Source organism: Pogoniulus pusillus, chromosome 17 (genome assembly GCF_015220805.1).
Source record: "Pogoniulus pusillus isolate bPogPus1 chromosome 17, bPogPus1.pri, whole genome shotgun sequence".
Taxonomy (NCBI): Eukaryota; Metazoa; Chordata; class Aves; order Piciformes; family Lybiidae; genus Pogoniulus; species Pogoniulus pusillus.
The window spans coordinates 13,104,333-13,124,293 of NC_087280.1; the positions used below are offsets into that span (position 1 = coordinate 13,104,333).

The window sequence follows — 19,961 nt, forward strand, 5'->3', positions numbered from 1 at the left end:
GCAAAATTATTCTTTGCTCAAGGCGAAAGAGAGTCCACTCTCTAACCTCCATCCTTTTCAGGAAGCTGAAAACCACACAAATTAATTTCTTGATGATGACTGAGGAAAAAGTCGGAGGATACCTCCTGATCACACGCACTCCAGTCAAGACAAGGCATCGCCCTTACACTTGCCACTAACAAAGCTCAGTCAGCTGTCTCAGCCTGTTCCTTGAGACACTGTAACCTCAATGGCCATTACTGCCCAGGTCATGGCGGGGTTGGGGATCAGGACAGCAGGCTGAGCCCAGTCAGCACAGACAAGATGGAGAGCTGGATAGAGGTGAACACTAAACCTGCACATTTTGCAGATGTGGTAGCAGCAAGATGGATTTTTGAAAGCCAGCAGCTTGTTCCCTTACCAAATTGGCATATGCTAATTAATCCAGATCATTCAGGTCCCATCAGGTCTGACAGGCATATTCTGGTGCTGGCTGCCAGCATACACAACCAGCAGTAATGAAGAGCCTGTTTCAACTTGCAAGGGTGCAAAACTCATAGCATGAAGCAAGCTGGTGGGGAATGGCTCCATTTTACACCTGAGGAAACTGCCTTCATGAACGAGATGGCATCCTGGGATAACAGAGCCAGAAACAAGCTTGGAAACAAAATTAAATCATTTAATTTCCTCTCTGTAGCTTTGCTATCATTATCATTGCAGGGCACTTTTACAGCAGATCTCCTTCCTAGGGATTTTTTCACTATGTGAATATAAAAGGATAAATCAACAACTAAATATTCAACATTCAACAAAAGGACTACTGCAAAAACTAAGTCTTTACAGACCACAGAGAAGCTATCGTTGACTTTAATAACTGGTCCTATGCGATACGGAGGAAGGTGGTAAAAAATGCCAAGCACTGGTAGCCAGCAGCAGGTCTGTGCAGAGCTGCTCAGCTCCAGAGACACAAGCAGCTCCCACCTGTCCCACAAGGAAAACTGTCCCATTCATCAGGTACTTCCAGACCAAAAATTACTTGAAAAGATGGAGAAGGAGCCCTGAACAATACAGGGCAGGAAGGGTGAGCACAAAGAGACTAAGAGGCTTAGGATCTGTTGTATACCAGAGATGGGAGAACTGGCTGAGAGCAATAGGCTGGGCTAGCAGGGAACAAAAACACTCAATTTTTACTTGTCTTTTTTCTGACTGTATAAAATGAAGCAAGTACCCCTTAAACTGCACTTGTCAATACTCCACTTCTAGGCAGTGCTCCCTGCTGCGTGGTGGAACCATGGATAGAGAGAAAGGTACAGGGAACAACATCTGCAAGAAACCCATTCCTAAATAAAGAGAAAACAAGAAAGAGAAACATCTGTTTTAAATATGTAATTTACTCAAAGTTCTTCTTTTCAGTCTTTTAGCTGCTGAAATTCCTGTTTTGGAGGCAGACGGACATCCTCACGATGAGGTAGGAAAGAAGTGCTGAGTTTGGCAGCAGCACTAACTGAGGGCAAGGTTGTGCAACCTGTTTAAATAATCACTGTCACAATTCTCTGGTGACCACTTTATACTATATGTGACATCAACTCACCAGCAGTAATTTATGAAATTCAAGCAAAAGTACCCAACTTTTTAGCTGCCTTCTTTTACAGGCCTGTAAATGTACAGACAGAATGTAATTAGCAAAATTGCTTCTTGCATTTGTAAGAAACATAATAGTTAGTCACTTAGATGGGAAAAAAAATAAGAAAAAACCCTAGCTAGCTAAAGAGGAATTTTCTGTTAAAAGCACAGATGTTAATTAAACTCATTTTTGATTTGTGGCTGAGTAAGTCCAAGACAATAAATCTGGAGGACAAAACCTCTCGGCATGAAAATCATTTTAACATCTGTGATGTCTCACAATACCATTATGCTTTTATGAAATCGATATACAAATTAAAAGGCTTAACTTGAACAGTGAAAAATCTCACACTTCAGCCTCTCAAAATGGTGTGAATAAACACACACAAGTGACAGGAACTGAGAACCATGCAGGAATCTTCCGCAAGTAAAGCCGTTTATTTTACTGCCCACTGAGCATCAAGGTGAGCTCAGTCGATTGGAACTGGTCCCTTCCCAGAAGACAACCCAGCATTCTCCTCCAGAGACTGGAGGCCAGTGGCACAGACAGGTGGACTCTTTGCTGGAGAATGCCCAGAGAAGAACAATGAGGCTGGTGAGGAGGTTGGAGAGCATGTTGTATGAAGACTGGCTGAGGGAGCTGAGGTCCTTTAGTCCGGAGAAGAGAAGGCTAAAGGCAGATCTTATTGCTCTCTACAACTACCTGAAAGAAGGCTGGACTGAGGTTGGTGCAATATGATCAGAGGAAACGGGTTTAAGTCATGCCAGGGGAGGTTTAGATTGGACATTAGGAAAAACTTGTTCACTGAGAGAGTGGCGAGGCACTGTAACAGGCTGCAGAGGAGGTGGTGCAGTCTCAGTCCTTGGAGAGGTTCAAGAAACTGCAGATGTGGTGCTTCAGGATATAGTTTAGTGGTCATGGTAGTTGAGTTATGGTTGGATTTGATGATCCTAAAGGTATTTTCCAGCCTTAATGATTCTATGATTTGATGACAAACAGATCCCAAAAGTCTTCCTATTTCTCTGGATCAGTTAATGATTACATCCTCTGGGTTCGCTCCAGCTCCAGAAGAGTTAATGCTTTAGGACAGCCTCCTCTGTGGCACAATATTTGCATTGTAATATTTCAGAGAGAGATTACCACTGTAAATTGAAAGTGTAAATCTTGGAGCTGAGAGCACAAGCCTGTAGGAGAGGGAGAGCAGCTTCCCTCTGCACTTTGCCTGGTGCCAGCAGTGCCCACTCAGACACAAACCCAGAGAACACCAGGTTTGTGCCAACTACTCTGGCTCACAGAGCTGCATGCACACACCAAAACTTACCCCATGCAGCTGCTGTGATGAAAGATGAAGCACTGGCACACACTAGCCTTGCATTTGATGTGTTGAGGGATGCTCTGGAAACTCAGTGAGAGCAGACCCTCTGCCACAACACAGGGAGGCTGGAGCAGGAGCTCATTAGCACATTGAGGGAGCATGTGCAGGGCAGAGCTGGCTCAGGGTTAACCCAGGCGTGGGAAACACTCAGCTCATCCCCGCAGGGAGTACACAGGCCCCTGCTGCTGCCAGAGCAGCCCAACCGAACCCAACCAGAACCCCAACTCTGCAGCTCTGCATCACTGTGAATTTTCTCACGAGCAGGTAAAACACCAGAAGGGTTGGTTGGTTTGTTTTACAAAGAAGAAACAAAGAGACACTGTACTAGTCTGAACTGCATCAAGCTTCTCAAGCACCATCCAAAACCAAGAAGCAGCATTCCTCAGAGCCCTCACTCACTCCCCAAGTGCTGCCTGAGAGCCCCCATCAGTGGTCCTGTTGGGGCAGATGAGGTAGCAGCAATCCCGGCTGCACCTGAACCTACTCGCCCTACATCAGACACCACACACATCTAGAGTTAGCATGGGTGAGAAATGATCAAATAAGAGAAAATAATGTAGAGACAACTTTGGAGGAAGAGTGTAATCTATTTTGCATTTGTAACCCAGCAGGAAAATCCCTTAGCATGCTACTCAAGTCTTCATTATAATTATTAATCCTTTGCACTATGTCTTCTGCGTGGCAGAAAACTGGAGATACTTTGAGGTTATGTGCACTACTTGGTGTTAATTTAAAAAGTGAATAAATGTCACAGACTACTAAAAAAATACAATGTACCTACAAACAGAAGGCTGAAGTGAAGGGCCATAGTGTGCTTGTGCACATAAAACACACTGGCACCAACACGGCAGTGTCTTTATGTGTGGGACTTCTCCTCCCATAGAATCATAGAATCAACCAGGTTGGAAGAGACCTCCAAGATCATCCAGTCCAATCTATCACCCAGCCCTATCCAATCAACTAGACCATGGCACTAAGTGCCTCATCCAGGCTTTTCTTGAAGACCCCCAGGGACGGTGCCTCCACCACCTCCCTGGGCAGCCCATTCCAATGGGAAATCATTCTCTCTGGCAAGAACTTCCTCCTAACATCCAGCGTATTCCTTCCCTGGCACAACTTGAGACTGTGTCCCCTTGTTCTATTGCTGGTTGCCTGGGAGAAGAGGCCACCCCCCACCTGGATACAATGCCCCTTCAGGTAGTTGTAGACAGTAATAAGATCACCCCTGAGCCTCCTCTTCTCCAGGCTAAACAGGCCCAGCTCCCTCAACCTCTCCTCATAGGATTTGTGCTCCAGCCTCCTCACCAGCTTTGTTGCCCTTCTCTGGACATGTTCCAGCACCTCAACATCCTTCTTGAATTGAGGGGCCCAGAACTGGACACAGCACTCAAGGTGTGGCCTGACCAGTGCTGAGTACAGGGGAAGAATAACCTCCCTTGACCTACTGGCCACACTGTTCCTGATGCAGGCCAGGATGCCATTGGCTCTCTTGGCCACCTGGGCACACTGCTGGCTCATCTTCAGCTTACTGTCTATCAGTACCCCCAGGTCCCTTTCCTCCTGACTGCTCTCCAGCCACTCAGTCCCCAGCCTATAGCACTGCTTGGGGTTGTTGTGGCCAAAGTGCAGAACCCAGCACTTGGCCTTGTTAAATCTCATCCCATTGGCCTCTGCCCATCCATCCAGCCTGTCCAGGTCCCTCTGCAGGGCTCTCCTACCTTCCAACAGATCAACACTTGCTCCTATCTTGGTGTCATCTGCAAACTTACTGATGCTGGACTCAATCCCCATGCTACAGAACTTGCGTGGCAGCTGAGGTCATCTTCGCACAAAGAAATCTGCAAAGTTGATTTTAATCAAGAGAATAATCAAAGCCTCACTATTGCAAAACAATATGATTAAACACTCCATTATTTCAAATGCCACAGAACCGAGCAGATCCTTGGAGGGAAGTACTTCTGTGCACTAATCCATGCGTGTAATTATCGATATGCTTTCCCATGCCCTATTCAAACCCTCTCCCCTGAGGCTTTTCTTCCATTTACACCGGGGGGAAAAAAAAAAGCCTATCAGTTCAGTTTAAAGAACAAGTTGTATAACTCCTTTGGCTCTACTGCCTAAAGGATCAAATAAGGAATTCTCCCAACCGTAAGGTCAGAAGCAAACGATAGGGCTCCGCTTGTCCCGGCGGCCAGCACCACGTGCGGGCAGCGCAGGCAGGGCACGGCATGCACCCTGCGCCGGTACACACTGTGACTGCAGCTGCTGCCAAAGCACCTGGGCTAACAACCCGCTCAGGTCCGAGTGCTTTCACAGACGGCAGTAAAAAGGGTGCCAACAGATGGTTCAATACAAGGATACATGCCTTTAATGAAACTTAAGCGTGTACAAATTAAAAGCAATTAAAGAATAAGCCGTTTACTCTGCAAGAGCCTAGAAAATGCAAAGCAGTGCCCACACTGGGTTTCAGCACGTGTGTCAACTCGCCCATGCTGAGAACAGCACCAGGCTGCAACAGCACTGCCACATTTAAATACATTTATCCCTACCAGCCCTCCTCCTACAGCTAACCCATCTAGAAGACCAACATCACCAAATGCAGTCAAACACACTGAAGTCTGTGTATAAAAACAGCAAAGAGGTTCCAGTGCAAGCATATTGCCCTTGCTCATGGCCAGGAACCTCACCTTGGGAAAGAGGAAGGTGCTGGACACAAATGCACATGGCTAAAGCTGGTGTTATTGCCCTCTCAATGCAGTTTAAATTAGGCTTTCTGGGGGAAAAAGGCACATTTCCGTTATCTGGCAATTTTAATAGAACAGTAGAATCAACAACCAGAGTATTTTAGTTGCTACTGGCACACAAGAAGCACCTCTCTAAAGAGCTGGGGGGCACAGTTCTTGAAACGAATGTGTTTGCTAGCAGCCAGTGAGATCACAGAATGATACATTTCTTCTGCTTCAAGTTAAAAATACAAAAGACATTTCAAACATTCAGAAGTTAACATTACTCACTTTAATCTTTAAAAACATAAGACCAACTGTTGCCATCAGATTTACAGATCTCAGGTAAGTACATTTATTTGCTGATGTACAAAGCTGTCAGCAAAAAAAAAAGTGAAGACCTCTGGTATCCTGAGCTTCACTGAGAAAACCTACTAGGTCTGGAAAACTGAACTAACAAGTAACTCATGAGGAACACAGTATCTACAAACAAAAAAAAACCTACTAGTCCCCTTGCCACAAAACCAAAACAGACCAGTGAACTCACACAACTAAACCTCTACGACTTGCTAACACCACAAACTGCACATACTTGCAGATAATACTGGGAGAAACTTATCCCAGAAATTCCTGCACTTCAGCAGCAACCTGTGACTGATCCCCAGAGTCCTGCTCCCTTGGCACTTCCCATTTCTGCATGCCAATGCTTCCAACTTGTGGGTTACGCAAGCTGCAGGTCATACGAGGTGTGTTCTGTGGAAGGATTTAATTTCAAGCATCAGCATTTCTCAGGCAGTGCAGATTCCATAACTATGGGCTGTAATTAAAAAAAAATACATTCCTGTGTCAATGGAGTCTTAAAGATTAGCGTGGGCTGCCTGAAAAATCTGTAGAATAAACAAAACAGCACACATTCTTGTTATACACTTCTTTTACAAGATGAGTCTGGGTAATAAGTAACACCAATTAAAAAGTTAGAGTCATTTGCTGGATATGCAGCAGCCGTTACAAATCTAAGCCAAGGTTTAAGGAGGTGACAGCCCTGAGTGGCCAGGCTAGGATACCCATCAGAGGCTAGAACTGTAGGAGCAGTCAAAAGTCAGACCCCTTGTAGCGTCATCATTGGTAATGCTAACATAAAGCCTTTTTTTACAAAGCAAATCCATTCACTCTGCTGAAAAGCCATCTCCTCACTTCTCTGAAATCAAACAAGAAACTTTGGGGGGGGATTAAAAAAAAAAATCTGACTTAGGTGATTCTAATGATCACATTTCTCATGATTCTAACATTTAGCTTTTTGTGCCTTGTTAGTTAATACAAGAGAAGTGGCTTTAATAGTAATTTCTTCCCCTGTGACATTCTCTGTCCTGCTGGTATTTCTTGATTGAAAGACTGTAAGTAAATCTGGCTTTGCCTTATGAAATTAAGGTCTACTAGACATAAAAATCCAATTAGTGCTACAAAAATTAAGGCACAACATTTCCTCAGTCTCATTTACACCAATACAGACTTTTTTCCCCCCTTTGCCTTTGTCAAGAGTGAAGGACACCGCTGAACGATGAGATTCTTTCTGTCTCATTTATATATTGACTGTAATAAGGCCAGACAGGTAGGCCTGCACAAGTGCTGATTCTGTCAGCAGCCAAAGTTGCCAGGACTGTGAATATTGTCACTTATAGATTGATAAATGGACTACATGGACTAATTGTATTTCAGCATCCCTGGACAGATGGCAGATCTCACAGCCATATGGTGATCATTTCCACCGCACTGAAAGTATATTAACACTTACTAAAATGTTTAAAGTGATGAGATGGTCTAAAATAAATTTTCCATGAACTGGGATAAAAACCATGGGCTCAGATGAGCCAGCACACTGGGGCTGGGCTCTCTCCCAGGATTCCCATTCAGTGCAGGCTCAAGGGCCTGCGGGTATTGCGCAGTTATTGATGAAACTGGCTGTGTACTGGGTCCTCAGCTGGAGCACAGCACCGTTGTGACAGCCAGGGGAGAGCACGCCCCCCTTTAGCTTTTCTGTGGCACCCTTATTTAGTTGCTGCTGTTTGCTGCTTGATGTGCTGGGTGTCCTCTGAGCTGGCAGCACTGATATGTATATTTTCTTTTCCTGCTATTTTTTTCCTAAATCCTTCTCTGATCTCTAGCTGAAAATGCTTTGAAGTTATTACCCTGTATTTGAAGGTAGCCACTTAACCAACTCTGGCCCATGCAAACGCAGCACAGGACACAGGGAGAGTAGGGTCTCTGGAGTAGGATGTACATGTGCACTATATGCATTTAGCTGCCCCCATGACTGCTCCCAAAAGAATCAACTGGGAGAGGACAGAACTATGTCCCAGCAATCCTGTAAAACAACAACTGGCTGGATGTCAACCAGAGGCTCAACCTGTTCACTGCCAACTTAGATAAGCCATTGCTAAGTTCTGCAGTGCTACTTCAGCACGAAGCTGGTAGCTCATCGTATTTGCCAAATGCAAACAGAGCACTCAATGGCTAATACGTCAGGCTGATAAGTATCCCAGATGATGCAACCTGCTTACTGATGTGTCCTTCACTAATACTTGTGCTGTGGGGTTTTGAATCTTATATGAGACTTGTGCAGCAGTAAACTCACGCTTAAACAGAAGAGTACATGAAGAAGACCTGGTCCTCTTTTGGTATAAATTAGTGCTTCTTCCCTTGTACTTGGGTTTAGTGAGGCCACACCTTGAGTACTGTGTTCAGTTTGGGGCACTACAACACAAGAGAGATGTAGAGGTGCTGGAGCAGGTCCAAAGGACAACAAAGGTGGGGAAGGACCTAGAGAATAAACCTTTTGAGGAGCAACTGAAGGAGCTGGGATTGGTTAGTTTGAAAAAGAGGAGGCTGAGGGGAGACCTCATTGCTGTCTACAACTAACTGAAAGGACATTGTGGAGAGGCTGGTTTCTTCTTACAGGTAATTGGTGACAGAGCAAGGGGGAATGGCTTCAAGCTGAGACTGGGGAGGTTTAGACTGAACATTAGGAAAAAGTTTTTCACTGACAGAGTGGTCAGGCACTGGAATGAGCTGCCCAGGGAGGTGGTGGAGTCACCCACTCTGGATGTGTTTAAAAGTCATTTGGATGTGGTGCTTAGGTGTATGGTTTAAGCTGAATCTTGTAGAGTAGGACTTGGTGATCCTGAGGGGCTTTTCCAACCTGGATGTTTCTGTGATTCTGTGTGATTCTTCATACCCAACAAAAGTGAGCAAAATGAGCCTGTAAATTCTAAAGCTATTTTTATGCTAAAATAATCCATATTAAAAACAAACAAAATATTTTTTGCTTCATTTTTGGAACAAAATTCTTAACATTTATTTGCATTAGAATAGGATAAAAGGTGATGTTTTGTGTGCACTCTCGTGGTATGAGATTCTTTGCTAGTGGAAGCAGACACTTCCCTTGTGGGGGAGAAAAAAGTCTGTAATTTCCCCAATTTGCTGTAAGTAAATTGCAGCCAGTCAGTAGCAAGAAACCACACTCTTCATAGTCCCTGTGATCTAAAATTGGTGCCTGCTGTTAGTATGCAGAATGGATCAAGTACTCAGCCACTGAGGACAAGGTGCCAACTAGTGAGAAATTCTTACTATGCTCTTTGCACATTCACACTTTAGCACCCTAAGAATGAAACTGATTTGACTTGTAAAGCTTCTCCTACAGATCTCTCTAAACACGGCTTTCTTTTAGGAAGATTTACTACCCCTGAAAGGCAGAAAAAGTGCATTTCTGTGCCCATTCCTCCCTAGACAGCCCAGACTTGCCTTGTGTTTTCCCGTGTGCCTCCCCAGCCAAGGCTGTGACCCAGCTGCTGCTGCCCCAGGCAAGGGCTGGGCTGTCCTCCCTACAGGGAGCTGGGGCAGCTCCAGCATCACCACAGGGGAAGGGAGAGTGCCGAAAGAGAGCCAGAAAAGAAAAGGAGAGCACTTAAAGGTGAACAATTTGAACCACCCACTTTAAATCATGGAAATCAACTATTCTTTTGAGGAGTAAGAGGCAGCACTGAACCATCTCAAATCATTCCCAGCAGTTGTGTGTCCATTTTCTCTTCTGGCCAGTAATTCAGAGGTCATCCTGTAAAGCAGTTGACAAGTGTAAACTCTTTCCAATACAACTTCATGTCACTTATACTAATTTAACAGTTACTGGAAAGTGTGTTGCAAATCAGTGCAATGTTGCTTTGGTATTTCAAGGGAGAAGCCTTATAGAATTGCACAATATTGCTCTACCTCCTAAGGACAGGATGCCAATTCATAAGGCAGGGAGGAAAGACTCAGCAGGGAATGCAAAGTGGATTAGATATTTTGATTCCATTCCAAACTCTAAGCTTAAAATATAAAAACTTTGGCAACTTCTCCCCCATAGAATTTGAAATGCTAATTTTTAACTCAATGGAGAAAAGTTCTTGCAAAGATCTGAACAATACATATGCAAGACTATTGCTTTGAAACTGGTTAAAAATAGACCTCCTTTATAGAAAGAAAAGCAGGTAACTGCAAACACAGGACAGGTGTTTTCCCCAGGCTTCGTGAGAAGGTCAGTCCAGCTGAAGAAGAAAGCCTTCTACAAAGCCTTAAGTTTTGGGAGGCAGAGTAGGGCAATAGCAACTACTTGGAGCATCAGGCTGAATACAACTAAGTCCTTCAAAGATGATGCAGAAAACAGATGCTCAGAACTGTCCAGGGAACATCTTTGAGGAGTGTTTGGAAACTTTAAAGACATTATCTGTCCTTATCTCCCAAAAGGCAAAGTGGAATTTCCCATTGTGCACAAACACCCATTTTGCTGCTCCACAGCACGGAGGGGAAAGGCAAGTTCCCCAAGGAAGCACACAGCATGCACCCATCTAGATCTGCCTGGGATGACTGAGCAGCCTCTGTGTCTACTCCAAATAACTCCCAAACCAACAGCTGCCTTTCTGGAACACTGGATCTGACCCTTGCTCCACAACTGTTGTGTTTCATTGTAACTGAGATTAGAGACTCCAGCTTTTAATTGAATTTCCTTGAATTTAGGTGGGTGTAGTGAAGTGACAAATCCCTGTTCTCTCAGACAACACAGTTCCCGTTTGTCTTGAAAAGGACCATAAACCAAATTAGGTTCAATTTCATGTATTAGCATTTTTAGAAGACACTTTAAATACAAGTTTATACCTCTATAAACAACAGGCAACCGAAAATGAGCTATCCCTTCTAACGCACTAATGACAAGCAGCTGTCAAACACTGAGTAAAACAATCATGAAAAAGAGAGCACTCTCATTCACCTGTGTGCTGTAAAGTATGAGGCAACTAAATAGCCACTGTTTCATAGAAGAATATGTTTCAGCCTATCCCAGCTGGAAGAGAGGGCATTACGATGTCAGTCATCCTCTCTTTGTGCACCCAAGAGCAGTGGATGTGCCCCTGAGTATATGCTCTGCCACCTCAGCGCTGTCCTGCCTGGGCAGATACCTCCTGGCAGGTCAGGGAGGAATATTTCAGCTTTAGGGCTACAGGGGTTCATCCCCTGTGAAGGTGCAAGAGGTGGGGGACTTACTTAGAGGGGCAGTGCATAAATACATCCTGGTTAGAGATGGGGCAATGCTAAGGCAGAGACAGAGTGATAACTATGCTGTTGCAATCTCTGCACCAGCATCTGAACTACCTACCAGAACAGAGCTCCTGCCTGCTCTTCAGACACTGCCATCCTTTAAATAAAAAATACTAAGGTGTCCATACTCTCACCATGTTTTCCATGCATTCTCCAAGCAGAACAGAGGCCCGGGACAGCCCTGAGCACTGCCTGGAGACATTTGGTACACCCTACCTCTGAGAAACTGCCCTGGCTTTTTTTCCCCCCAAATGTTCTCATTGATAGTTTTCAATGTCACAAAACAGGTCACATGTTACCACTTAAACAACTGCAGGGAGACATTTCAGATGCATGCAACATATTTATGGTGGGAAGCCAAAATACAAAAGCCTGGGAATGAACCAAAGGCAACAAAAAAGTGTGGCTGTTATGTGTTACAGAGCTACTCAACAAAAGCAAAGAACTTGAGTCAGTCATTGCAACGCAATTAATACAAGGAGAAACGATGTATGCCTTGGAGTCCTACCCTTCCAAAAGCAAAAGCCTTGCTGAATACCCCCCAACTATGGCTACACTACCAGTCCTTCGTCTAGGGATGAAATAATAAGTAATGAATGCTGAAAATAAGATGCTCACAACTCCATGTAATAAAATTAACATTTCCCTTCAGAGCCATGCAAAATTTTAATTCCCCCTCACCCCCCCCCAAAAAAAAGCCACAAGAAAAACAAACAAAACAACTCAGTGTTCCATATCTGAGGAGCATCTACTCTTAGGTATTAGGTAGAAGCAAAGAACAAGGATTTATACAGTAAGGACTCACACACACCATTTCACAGCCCACAAGGAAGGATCCTCAGTAGAACCAGAAGCAGATTTAGGAAAACATATTGTATGAGTTGGATACATATTTTTAAACATATTCCAAAGAGGCCTTCGCTATCTTGCTGCATTGATGTGCTAAATCTTGCCTGATAAGAATGCATTTGCAGGATTTCTAATATTATAATGCAAATGCTAATAGGGAACATTACCTAGCAGCTCCAGAGGGCTTTCTCAGGCAGAAGAGGGCAAACAGAAAATTTGTTCTCAAATTGCAGCAGGGTTTGAGTTTCTAAATCCTGTAGGCTGCAGTGAAACTTCCAGATGGAAAGAAAACCATTTGTCACTACAGAAATTCTTGCAATCTTGCATCTTTATAAGCCACGTCAAATAAATAAAATCAGACTAGGATGTGGGGGAGGCAGGAAAGGAGGATACATTACCACTGAAGTGCAAAACCCTTGCACAGTAACCAGCAGGCAGTTCTGCTCACACCTCCATTGCCAGGCCCTCTTTCCCCTGTGTCAAATCTGCTCACTCTTCTCCCATGATAAAGCCACAGTTGTTTTGCAGCTAAAGCTCCTAGTCTTGCCAGCCTTCAACATGAAGCCCACAAATCCTAAAACACCTACACAGCAGAGCCTCCTGCTCCCCTATGAGTCATTAAGCAGGCTGTCCCGCTTGGTGACATCATCCAGCTATATCCATTTAAAAAAAACCCAAATCCTAAAATGCCTCAAGCATCAATTATTTAAAATATTATCTTCATTTTAATCCTGACCCCAGTGGCAAAATTATTATTATGAAGCATTTCCAAACAATGCAAGTGGATCCAATAGCCTCTAATAGTTGCTACGTCAATGAGGAGTAAGCAGCCAGCTACTTGTGTCACACATGAGCTAAGCACAGAGCATCCAAGCCAGCAGCAGCGGGCAGATTTCTCTCTTACAAACAGGCAGAGAGCAGCTAGGATGTGTCATCAAAAATATAATCAAAGATCAACTGCATCATCTAATCTCATCTTGTACATTTTGCATGAGTACATATTACACAACCTCTAGTCACACCATCTCTAACCTGTGCTGGGTGATGTGTGGCTATGGTGCAGCAGTAACCTTCCCTGATACTAATGGTCTATTCTCTGACTAATTGCTCTTGCCATTAAAACTGCTTCTTCAATGCTCAACCTTAAATGCTTCCCATCTTCCTTTGAAGGCAGTGCCCTTGTCACATTCCCAGATTTAATAACAGCACTGTCAGCTGTTTACAGTGCACAGCTGAATTATCAGAGAAACAGTTGAAATATGTTCCTCTAAGCACATTTACATCCTAAAGAGCCCAAACACAGTATGAACAACTCTCACGCTGTATTCGCAGTGCACAAATGCAACGGACTGCATTCAAGGTGAGAGAAGGCAGAGATTCAACTGTGTAGCAACCTTCAGTACTGAGGACCTTCCCACTCTGCACATATCCTTATCACAAAGTCAACAGGAAAACCAACAGCTGATTCAAAATGCTTACATGTTCTTAAATGTATGTTCATGGGTGAGGCTACGCATTGGTAGGCACTATATTAATAGAGTCAAATGAATGAATACACAGTGCAGTGGAAAATCTAGATGCAAAACTAGGCTGATGCCCTTGCTCTCGGGTTCTCAGTAAACTCATTGTTCCCTCCTGCCTGTAATGCTACGAATATGCTTTTACAGTTCAAGACACTTTGCCAGATCTCTAACTACTTAAAACTACTTTCAGTTTAAAGGAACGGAACATCAAATAGTTCTTTTTAACATTTCAAATGATGTCTTTGTTATCAGGAGACCTACTCCCCAAACAATTTTCAAATAGAAAGAAGGGCCTGAGAGACTTCTACTTGGTGGAGGATATTTTATTCATAAGGGTTTGTTTTTTTTTTCCTCTCAAGTGATAATGAAATTAACAGTGGTAATTAATTAGGTCGGTAGCTGAGAGCAACTTGACGATGACAATTCTCTTAATATTACATTTCCTTTCTGTCCACTCTCTACAGCACTGCCTCCGTGAGCAAATTTTGGTGGAAATTTACATCAGGGCACTCAAACCAATACCAATCATGGTACTGATTTTTTTCTATTGTAATTTGATGAACTTATCTCTAGCAGACCCTATGATTTTTTTTTTTTTTACTTAACCCACTGTGCCTTTCATGCCCATCAATCCTTCACTATTTCTTTCTGTTACTCTTTTTTTTTTGGTAGGTGGTTTCACAATTTCTCACAATCCCACATTGTCCTTGTGGTTTCTTCACACTTGAGATTTTTTTCCCCAAATTCAGTTATGTGCATCTATCTGCACTGCTACAAACTCCTCACTATCTGTGTGCCAGGTAACATGGTCTCTTATTTGACAGCAGACTTGGATGAAACACTCCAGCATTAAAGCTTTGTTCACTCACTGGAATGCAACTGCACCAAAATCCTAAGCATACATAAATCCTTATGACAGTCTAGCTATTTGCTCTTTCCTTTTTTTTTTTCTTCCCCACTCCACCAAGCTCCCTGCCTTTCTAAAGTGATTTAAATTTTGTTAACTATAAGAAAGGAACTACATACGACAGGCTTTACACATACTGTTTAAGTCAACAGAGTTTCCCCATCCAATTCAGTGAACCCAGTGTACCGTTCAGAACTCAAACTTCTCTAGACCTTGACTTTCCCACTGGATTTTGAACAGACACCTGCATCAGTACACAGAAATATCAAACTCTCCAAGTCAGAACAGCAGCCATTTATGTCCACTCTGCAAAATGGGAATAGCTACATCCAGAATAAAGTCTGAAGAATCAAGCATCCCTAGCCAGCTGCTTCAAAAATCATGACATCAATAGCCTCTGCATCTATCAGATCTCAGTCCATTTTCTTGAAGGCCACCATCACCAGCTGGATGATGCCTGATATAATCATTCCCCTTGAGCTAAGATAGCAACTGAAGATGCTGACCTTAAAACCTCAAAAAAGAATCTTTCAGCTCAGAATATCAATTTTGGTTGCATTTGGGCATACACTTGTCCCAGCCCTGCTTTGAGGGACAGTGGCTTTGCAAAGAAAGATGTATCTATTATCTGCCTGCCATTCCCAGGATCCCAGGATGCCCCCTTTCCTCGTGGACAGATGGCTCAGGCAGACTGTGCAGGGAACGGTGTTAGACTCTTGTGGATTTCAGTGGGAGCTGGACAACAGCCAAGGTGAATTTCCTCTGCAGTGTGCTGTTCCCTGCTAGGAAGCTTCTTAGGCAATGCTTATCACCATGGTATCTAAAGTACTGCTGGTACTGGGAAAGGCCAGCTTGAAACCATCCAAAATTAATGTCTCCCTATAATACCAGCTTCATCACATCTTCTGTTTCCTTCACCACCTTCTTTCTTCATTGTCCCCATTTGTTTGCCTTTTATTCCACAAATAAAACAGTACATTGGCCAATGGACACTACTACTGCTAACAGCAGAAGGGAAAAGTTCGAGGCACACTTTCCTGATGTTCTTAAATGTCTCTGTCCAACATCAGACATGACATATGACTTCTCTCAGAAATACAGTCCCTCAGCCGCACCTTTTCATGACTATATTACAGGAGGGACAGTTTTGTTCATGAGCCCAGTTTCCTTAGGATGATGTTACTTCATTGTTTGATCCAGTCTTGGGAACTCATCTTTTCCCACCTTCTTGGAGGAAGGTGTGAGCTCAAAGCCCATCATGGGGAGGCACAGACGGATCCCAGATGGACAGAACTAATTTCCCTGTGGAAGCAGCACAGAGAAGCCATCTCACATCAGTGAAAAGAAATGTGTGCTATGAGCTAGCTTATGATTAACCTGTAGAGCACTCACTGCGACACTGCTTCACAGCTTTCTGCAATAATTTCTAACACACAGAGGCCTGATTTTAATTTTGATATGATTCATAAAACAGATTTAAAATTCAACTTCATTGCTAGTGGGAATTTAAATTAGTCGAATTTTAACCCCACAGATAATACAAATAACAGCTTCAGCAGCAGCAAAGTGATTTATATGTCTAATCCAAACCGCACACTTGTCACACACTTCAAAACAGTAAATACTTTGTAGTAAACAGATAAGGAAATACAAAGAAATTAAAATAGGAAAAGGACATAAGCACAGATGAAGTATCTATCCAGTACCTCCTTAAATCATCCAGTAACTAAACCTGAAGCATCCTTATCACTGGAAAGTTAGACTGCTTAAATTGAGGACAAATTGAATCAGACCACAGCTATTAGACTAGCAGGTACAGCCCACTGAAGGCAGAGCTATAGACAAGCAAGCTACTTTCTCAGTCATGTTAGCCCTTGGCTTGTAATGCCAAAAGACAGTTCAGGTGGTATTTTCAAACAAGGATTTCTACAGCTGGAAATGTGTTACATTGCTGTTTTCAAATAGCTGAAGTTTAAGCTCTGAGACTATCGAGGTAACAGCAGCTATCAGATATGCTGAGCAGAAGAAAGTGGTGGTTTAGGAAAAGATTTGTTTTCCCCTGTAAAGTAAACATTCATCTACTGAGATCCTTAACAGTGGCTTGACTCAACAATAGTCTTCAGCCAGCAGGAACCTTCGCAATGACTTTAAAGAGCACTGGAGCAGACATATTTATGTCTTAGATGCTTTTGGTTTGGCTTTGTTTGTTTGTCTGTTTTTAATGTTGTTTTCACATCTCCTAAATTACAGGCATTATTTTTTTTAAACATGCAAATTACTTCCATAAAACTTGACGCTACCTTGCTGCTTAGTAAGTTGAACTAAAACAACAGTTTAAATAGCTTAGCTAACAGTTAATAAGCAATTTAAATAGCTTTGCTGAGCTCAAGTAGCTATATCAGGTTTCATAGCACCATCAGTCGCTGCCAAATCCATAGACAACATCTAAATGAATCATTAGCAAAGGCCACCCTTAGGAAAATAAAGAAAAAGTAAAAAGAGGGGAAGGAAATAAAAATATTTTAAGAGTTAAGTTATTGTCACAGTTACTGTGAGAACGTGCCCCATACGCCTTCACCAAAAGGCACCCAGGAAGTGAATCCCACTGGAATGCTTGGCTCAGAATATATTCTCTCAAAAAATCCTGAGCTCTGTGCTCTGATTACAACATGCTTCACAAAGCCACATCAGTAGACAGGTGCCCATTTCACAGAAGGAAAAAGTGGAACATGCTAGGGTGAAGAATTTCCCAGAGATGGAATAGGGAGGAACCTGGAGGGGTTACTCATGTCATATGTGCTAAGCAATGGCTGCAATAGCACTATCACAAACGTTTTTTCAAGTTCTCTGTGTCAGGAAAGTGAATGACATGAGACACTCTCAAAGTATCTATCCAAACCCCACCTTTGTCTCCACTCTGTACAGAGCATGAGTGTGTACAGCCCACACTGAGACTCTGGGAATGAATGACACTGGGAGCCTGATCTCACACGTGCCAGTGTAAGACTGAAATAGCTCACTTGAAGTGAAACACATTAAACAAGGATATTGAACTAGACCGGTGAGCGTGCCTCATCCTGTACAAGTCTACACGACACAACGCCGCACATGTAGCGGTGCAGGCATGAGCACAACGAGAGCACTCAAAAGGCTTCAAAGCAGGAGCACACTGAGCCCAAAACTACGACAGACTTCACAGAAAGGGGTGGAGGACCACAGTGACCTTCCTCTTATTTCTCTCCAAACCACACATAAACTTTTCAGCTAAACTGATCTATCAGTATGGGAATGGTTAAAAATCACAATAAGAAAGACATTTGCCTTTAGAGACACAGGTAAAGTGAAGGTGACGACTTGTCCTTTTATGGATGTTTCTGACCGTCCTGGGCTCAGTGGGGCAGCGCTGCTCCAGCCAGGTTTTGTTGCTTCTTTCTCCAACTTCACGCACAGTTTCTGCTTTATTTTCCAGTGGAACTTTATATAATTAAGAAGCAGATGAGTCCCTTTCAATCGTGAAGCAAAACATGGGGAGATACTCAGATCTTATTTCTGCCCCTGCTGCTGTACTTCTATTCAGCACTCCTGGATATCAAACTCAGACACGAGCATAGCATTTTAATTCATTATTTATCCATATTGTCTCAATTTTTATCTCTTTGACAGTATCATACAAATCTGTAGTGGGAGCGTGCATAGTTGGAAGCAGCATGAGGAAGCCCAGAAACTGGAGAACAGCTCAATGCCACAGGGGGGTGAAAAGAGGCAAGGAAGCGAAAAGGTGTAAGAGAACATAATAGGATAGAAATAAAGCAAATTAAATGTGTGGGTTTGGAATCCCCCAAGACATTCTGGTCGAGAGGATCTCAAACCTATATATAGTTCAAGCCAAAAGCACAAGGTTAACCTCTGTTTCCTGATACTTAGTTCACAAACTGCTCTAACGCCAGCATTTAGCTTTTGTCCCCTCGTTAAAGTTAGAGGCTCGAAAAACGCAGGACCGGATTTTTGAAAGATCAAGATGAATTCTTTTGGATGTGATCAGAGACTTCTGGCACGTTTAAAAAAATAAGAGAGGGAGAGGGACAAATTGGACAAATTAGTGAACGACTGGCAGTTGTGGCAAGTTTACCGAGTGCCTGCAGCTGCCGAGAGCTCTCGCTGAGCTGAGCACGAACCCTCGCACGGAACTCGCCGCTCAGCCTAAGCGCACATCCCACCGCTCCGCGGCGAGGGACCGGACCCCAGCCCCGAGCTAGCTCCCCCGGGGCCGCCACACCTCCGGTTGCTCCCCGCTTCTTCTAGCGGGGATTTTGCCGCCGGTAACACGCCGGGAGCGTTTTTCCTCCGCCGCGTGCCTGCTCCGCCGGTGGCTCGGACGGGAGCCTCCCTCCGCCGCCCAAAACGGGCAGTAAATGATTAATTACATTATAAAACGCTGGTTTTGGGGAGCGCTCACCCGGCAGCCAGGCTTTCCCGGCGCTACACCTGCGGCGGGGCCGGGCTGGAGAGGGAGGCGGCGCCCACGCGTGGGCCGGGTACGGGGCCGGTGCGGCAGCACTCGCGCGGGGCCAGAACGAGACGCGGCGCACACGCGAGGGTCGGCGCCCACGCGGAGCCGCGGCCCGGCGGACTCACCCCATGTCTCGGCACCTTTCGGCGGCGGTGGCACCCCCGGGCGGCTCCCCGCGCTCGGCGGCCAACGGCGGCCGCGTCCCCACTTCGCACATGCGGCCGCCCCGGTACCGGCCCCGGCTGGCTGCAGCTGCACGGCGACGGCGGCGGAGGCGACGAGGCGTCCTGCTCCTCCTCCCGCCGCCTCCCTCCCCCCTTACATAACCTCCCTCCCGGGCGGCGGCGGCACCGAGCAGCCTCCCGCGGCACCCGCCGCCCTGCCAGGCGGGGGCGGCGGGGCGGTGAGGGGCGGGGCAGCGCGGTGCGGTGAGACGAGGTGCGCCGCTGGGGCTCCTCCGTTCTTCTCATGGGGTGTGGGCAAGTGGCAGGGGGAGTCGATCTGCATTGGTTTGTGCCCCGGGTGAGGAGAAAAAAGCCCCGGCGGGAGGTTTCATCATGTCCTCTCCCCCGGTCTTCACCACGAGTGGGTGTGATCTGCCGCAGGGGGACGGGGCGGCAAGAAAACTTCGGGTGAACTTGTGTGGATCCCACCGGAGCCGCCCCGATGGCGGGAGGGGGCGGCCAGTCCAGACTGGCGGTCTCGTAACGTGCTCCTCCTGGGACCAGGCTCCCCAGGAGAACGGCTGCTCCGCGCAGGCTGTCCCTAGACCGGTTTCTTCCGCAGCGGCAGGCGCCCCGCCGGTAGCCCCGGCTCCGCAGCGTGGGTAAGGCTGCGGTTCAACAG

The 19,961-nt window shown here is 45.0% G+C and overlaps 1 protein-coding gene across 1 annotated transcript in view; it reads right to left on the minus strand.

Annotated features, from left to right (window-relative positions):
- Window positions 1-19,536, minus strand: part of HOMER2 (homer scaffold protein 2) — a 71,060-nt gene extending 51,524 nt beyond the window's left edge. The window contains exon 1 of the mRNA XM_064157715.1: window positions 19,241-19,536. Within this exon, the coding sequence (XP_064013785.1) occupies window positions 19,241-19,332 (92 nt within the window). The 5' untranslated portion in view covers window positions 19,333-19,536. The remainder of the gene's footprint in view (window positions 1-19,240) is intronic.
- Window positions 19,537-19,961: the final 425 nt, after the last annotated feature.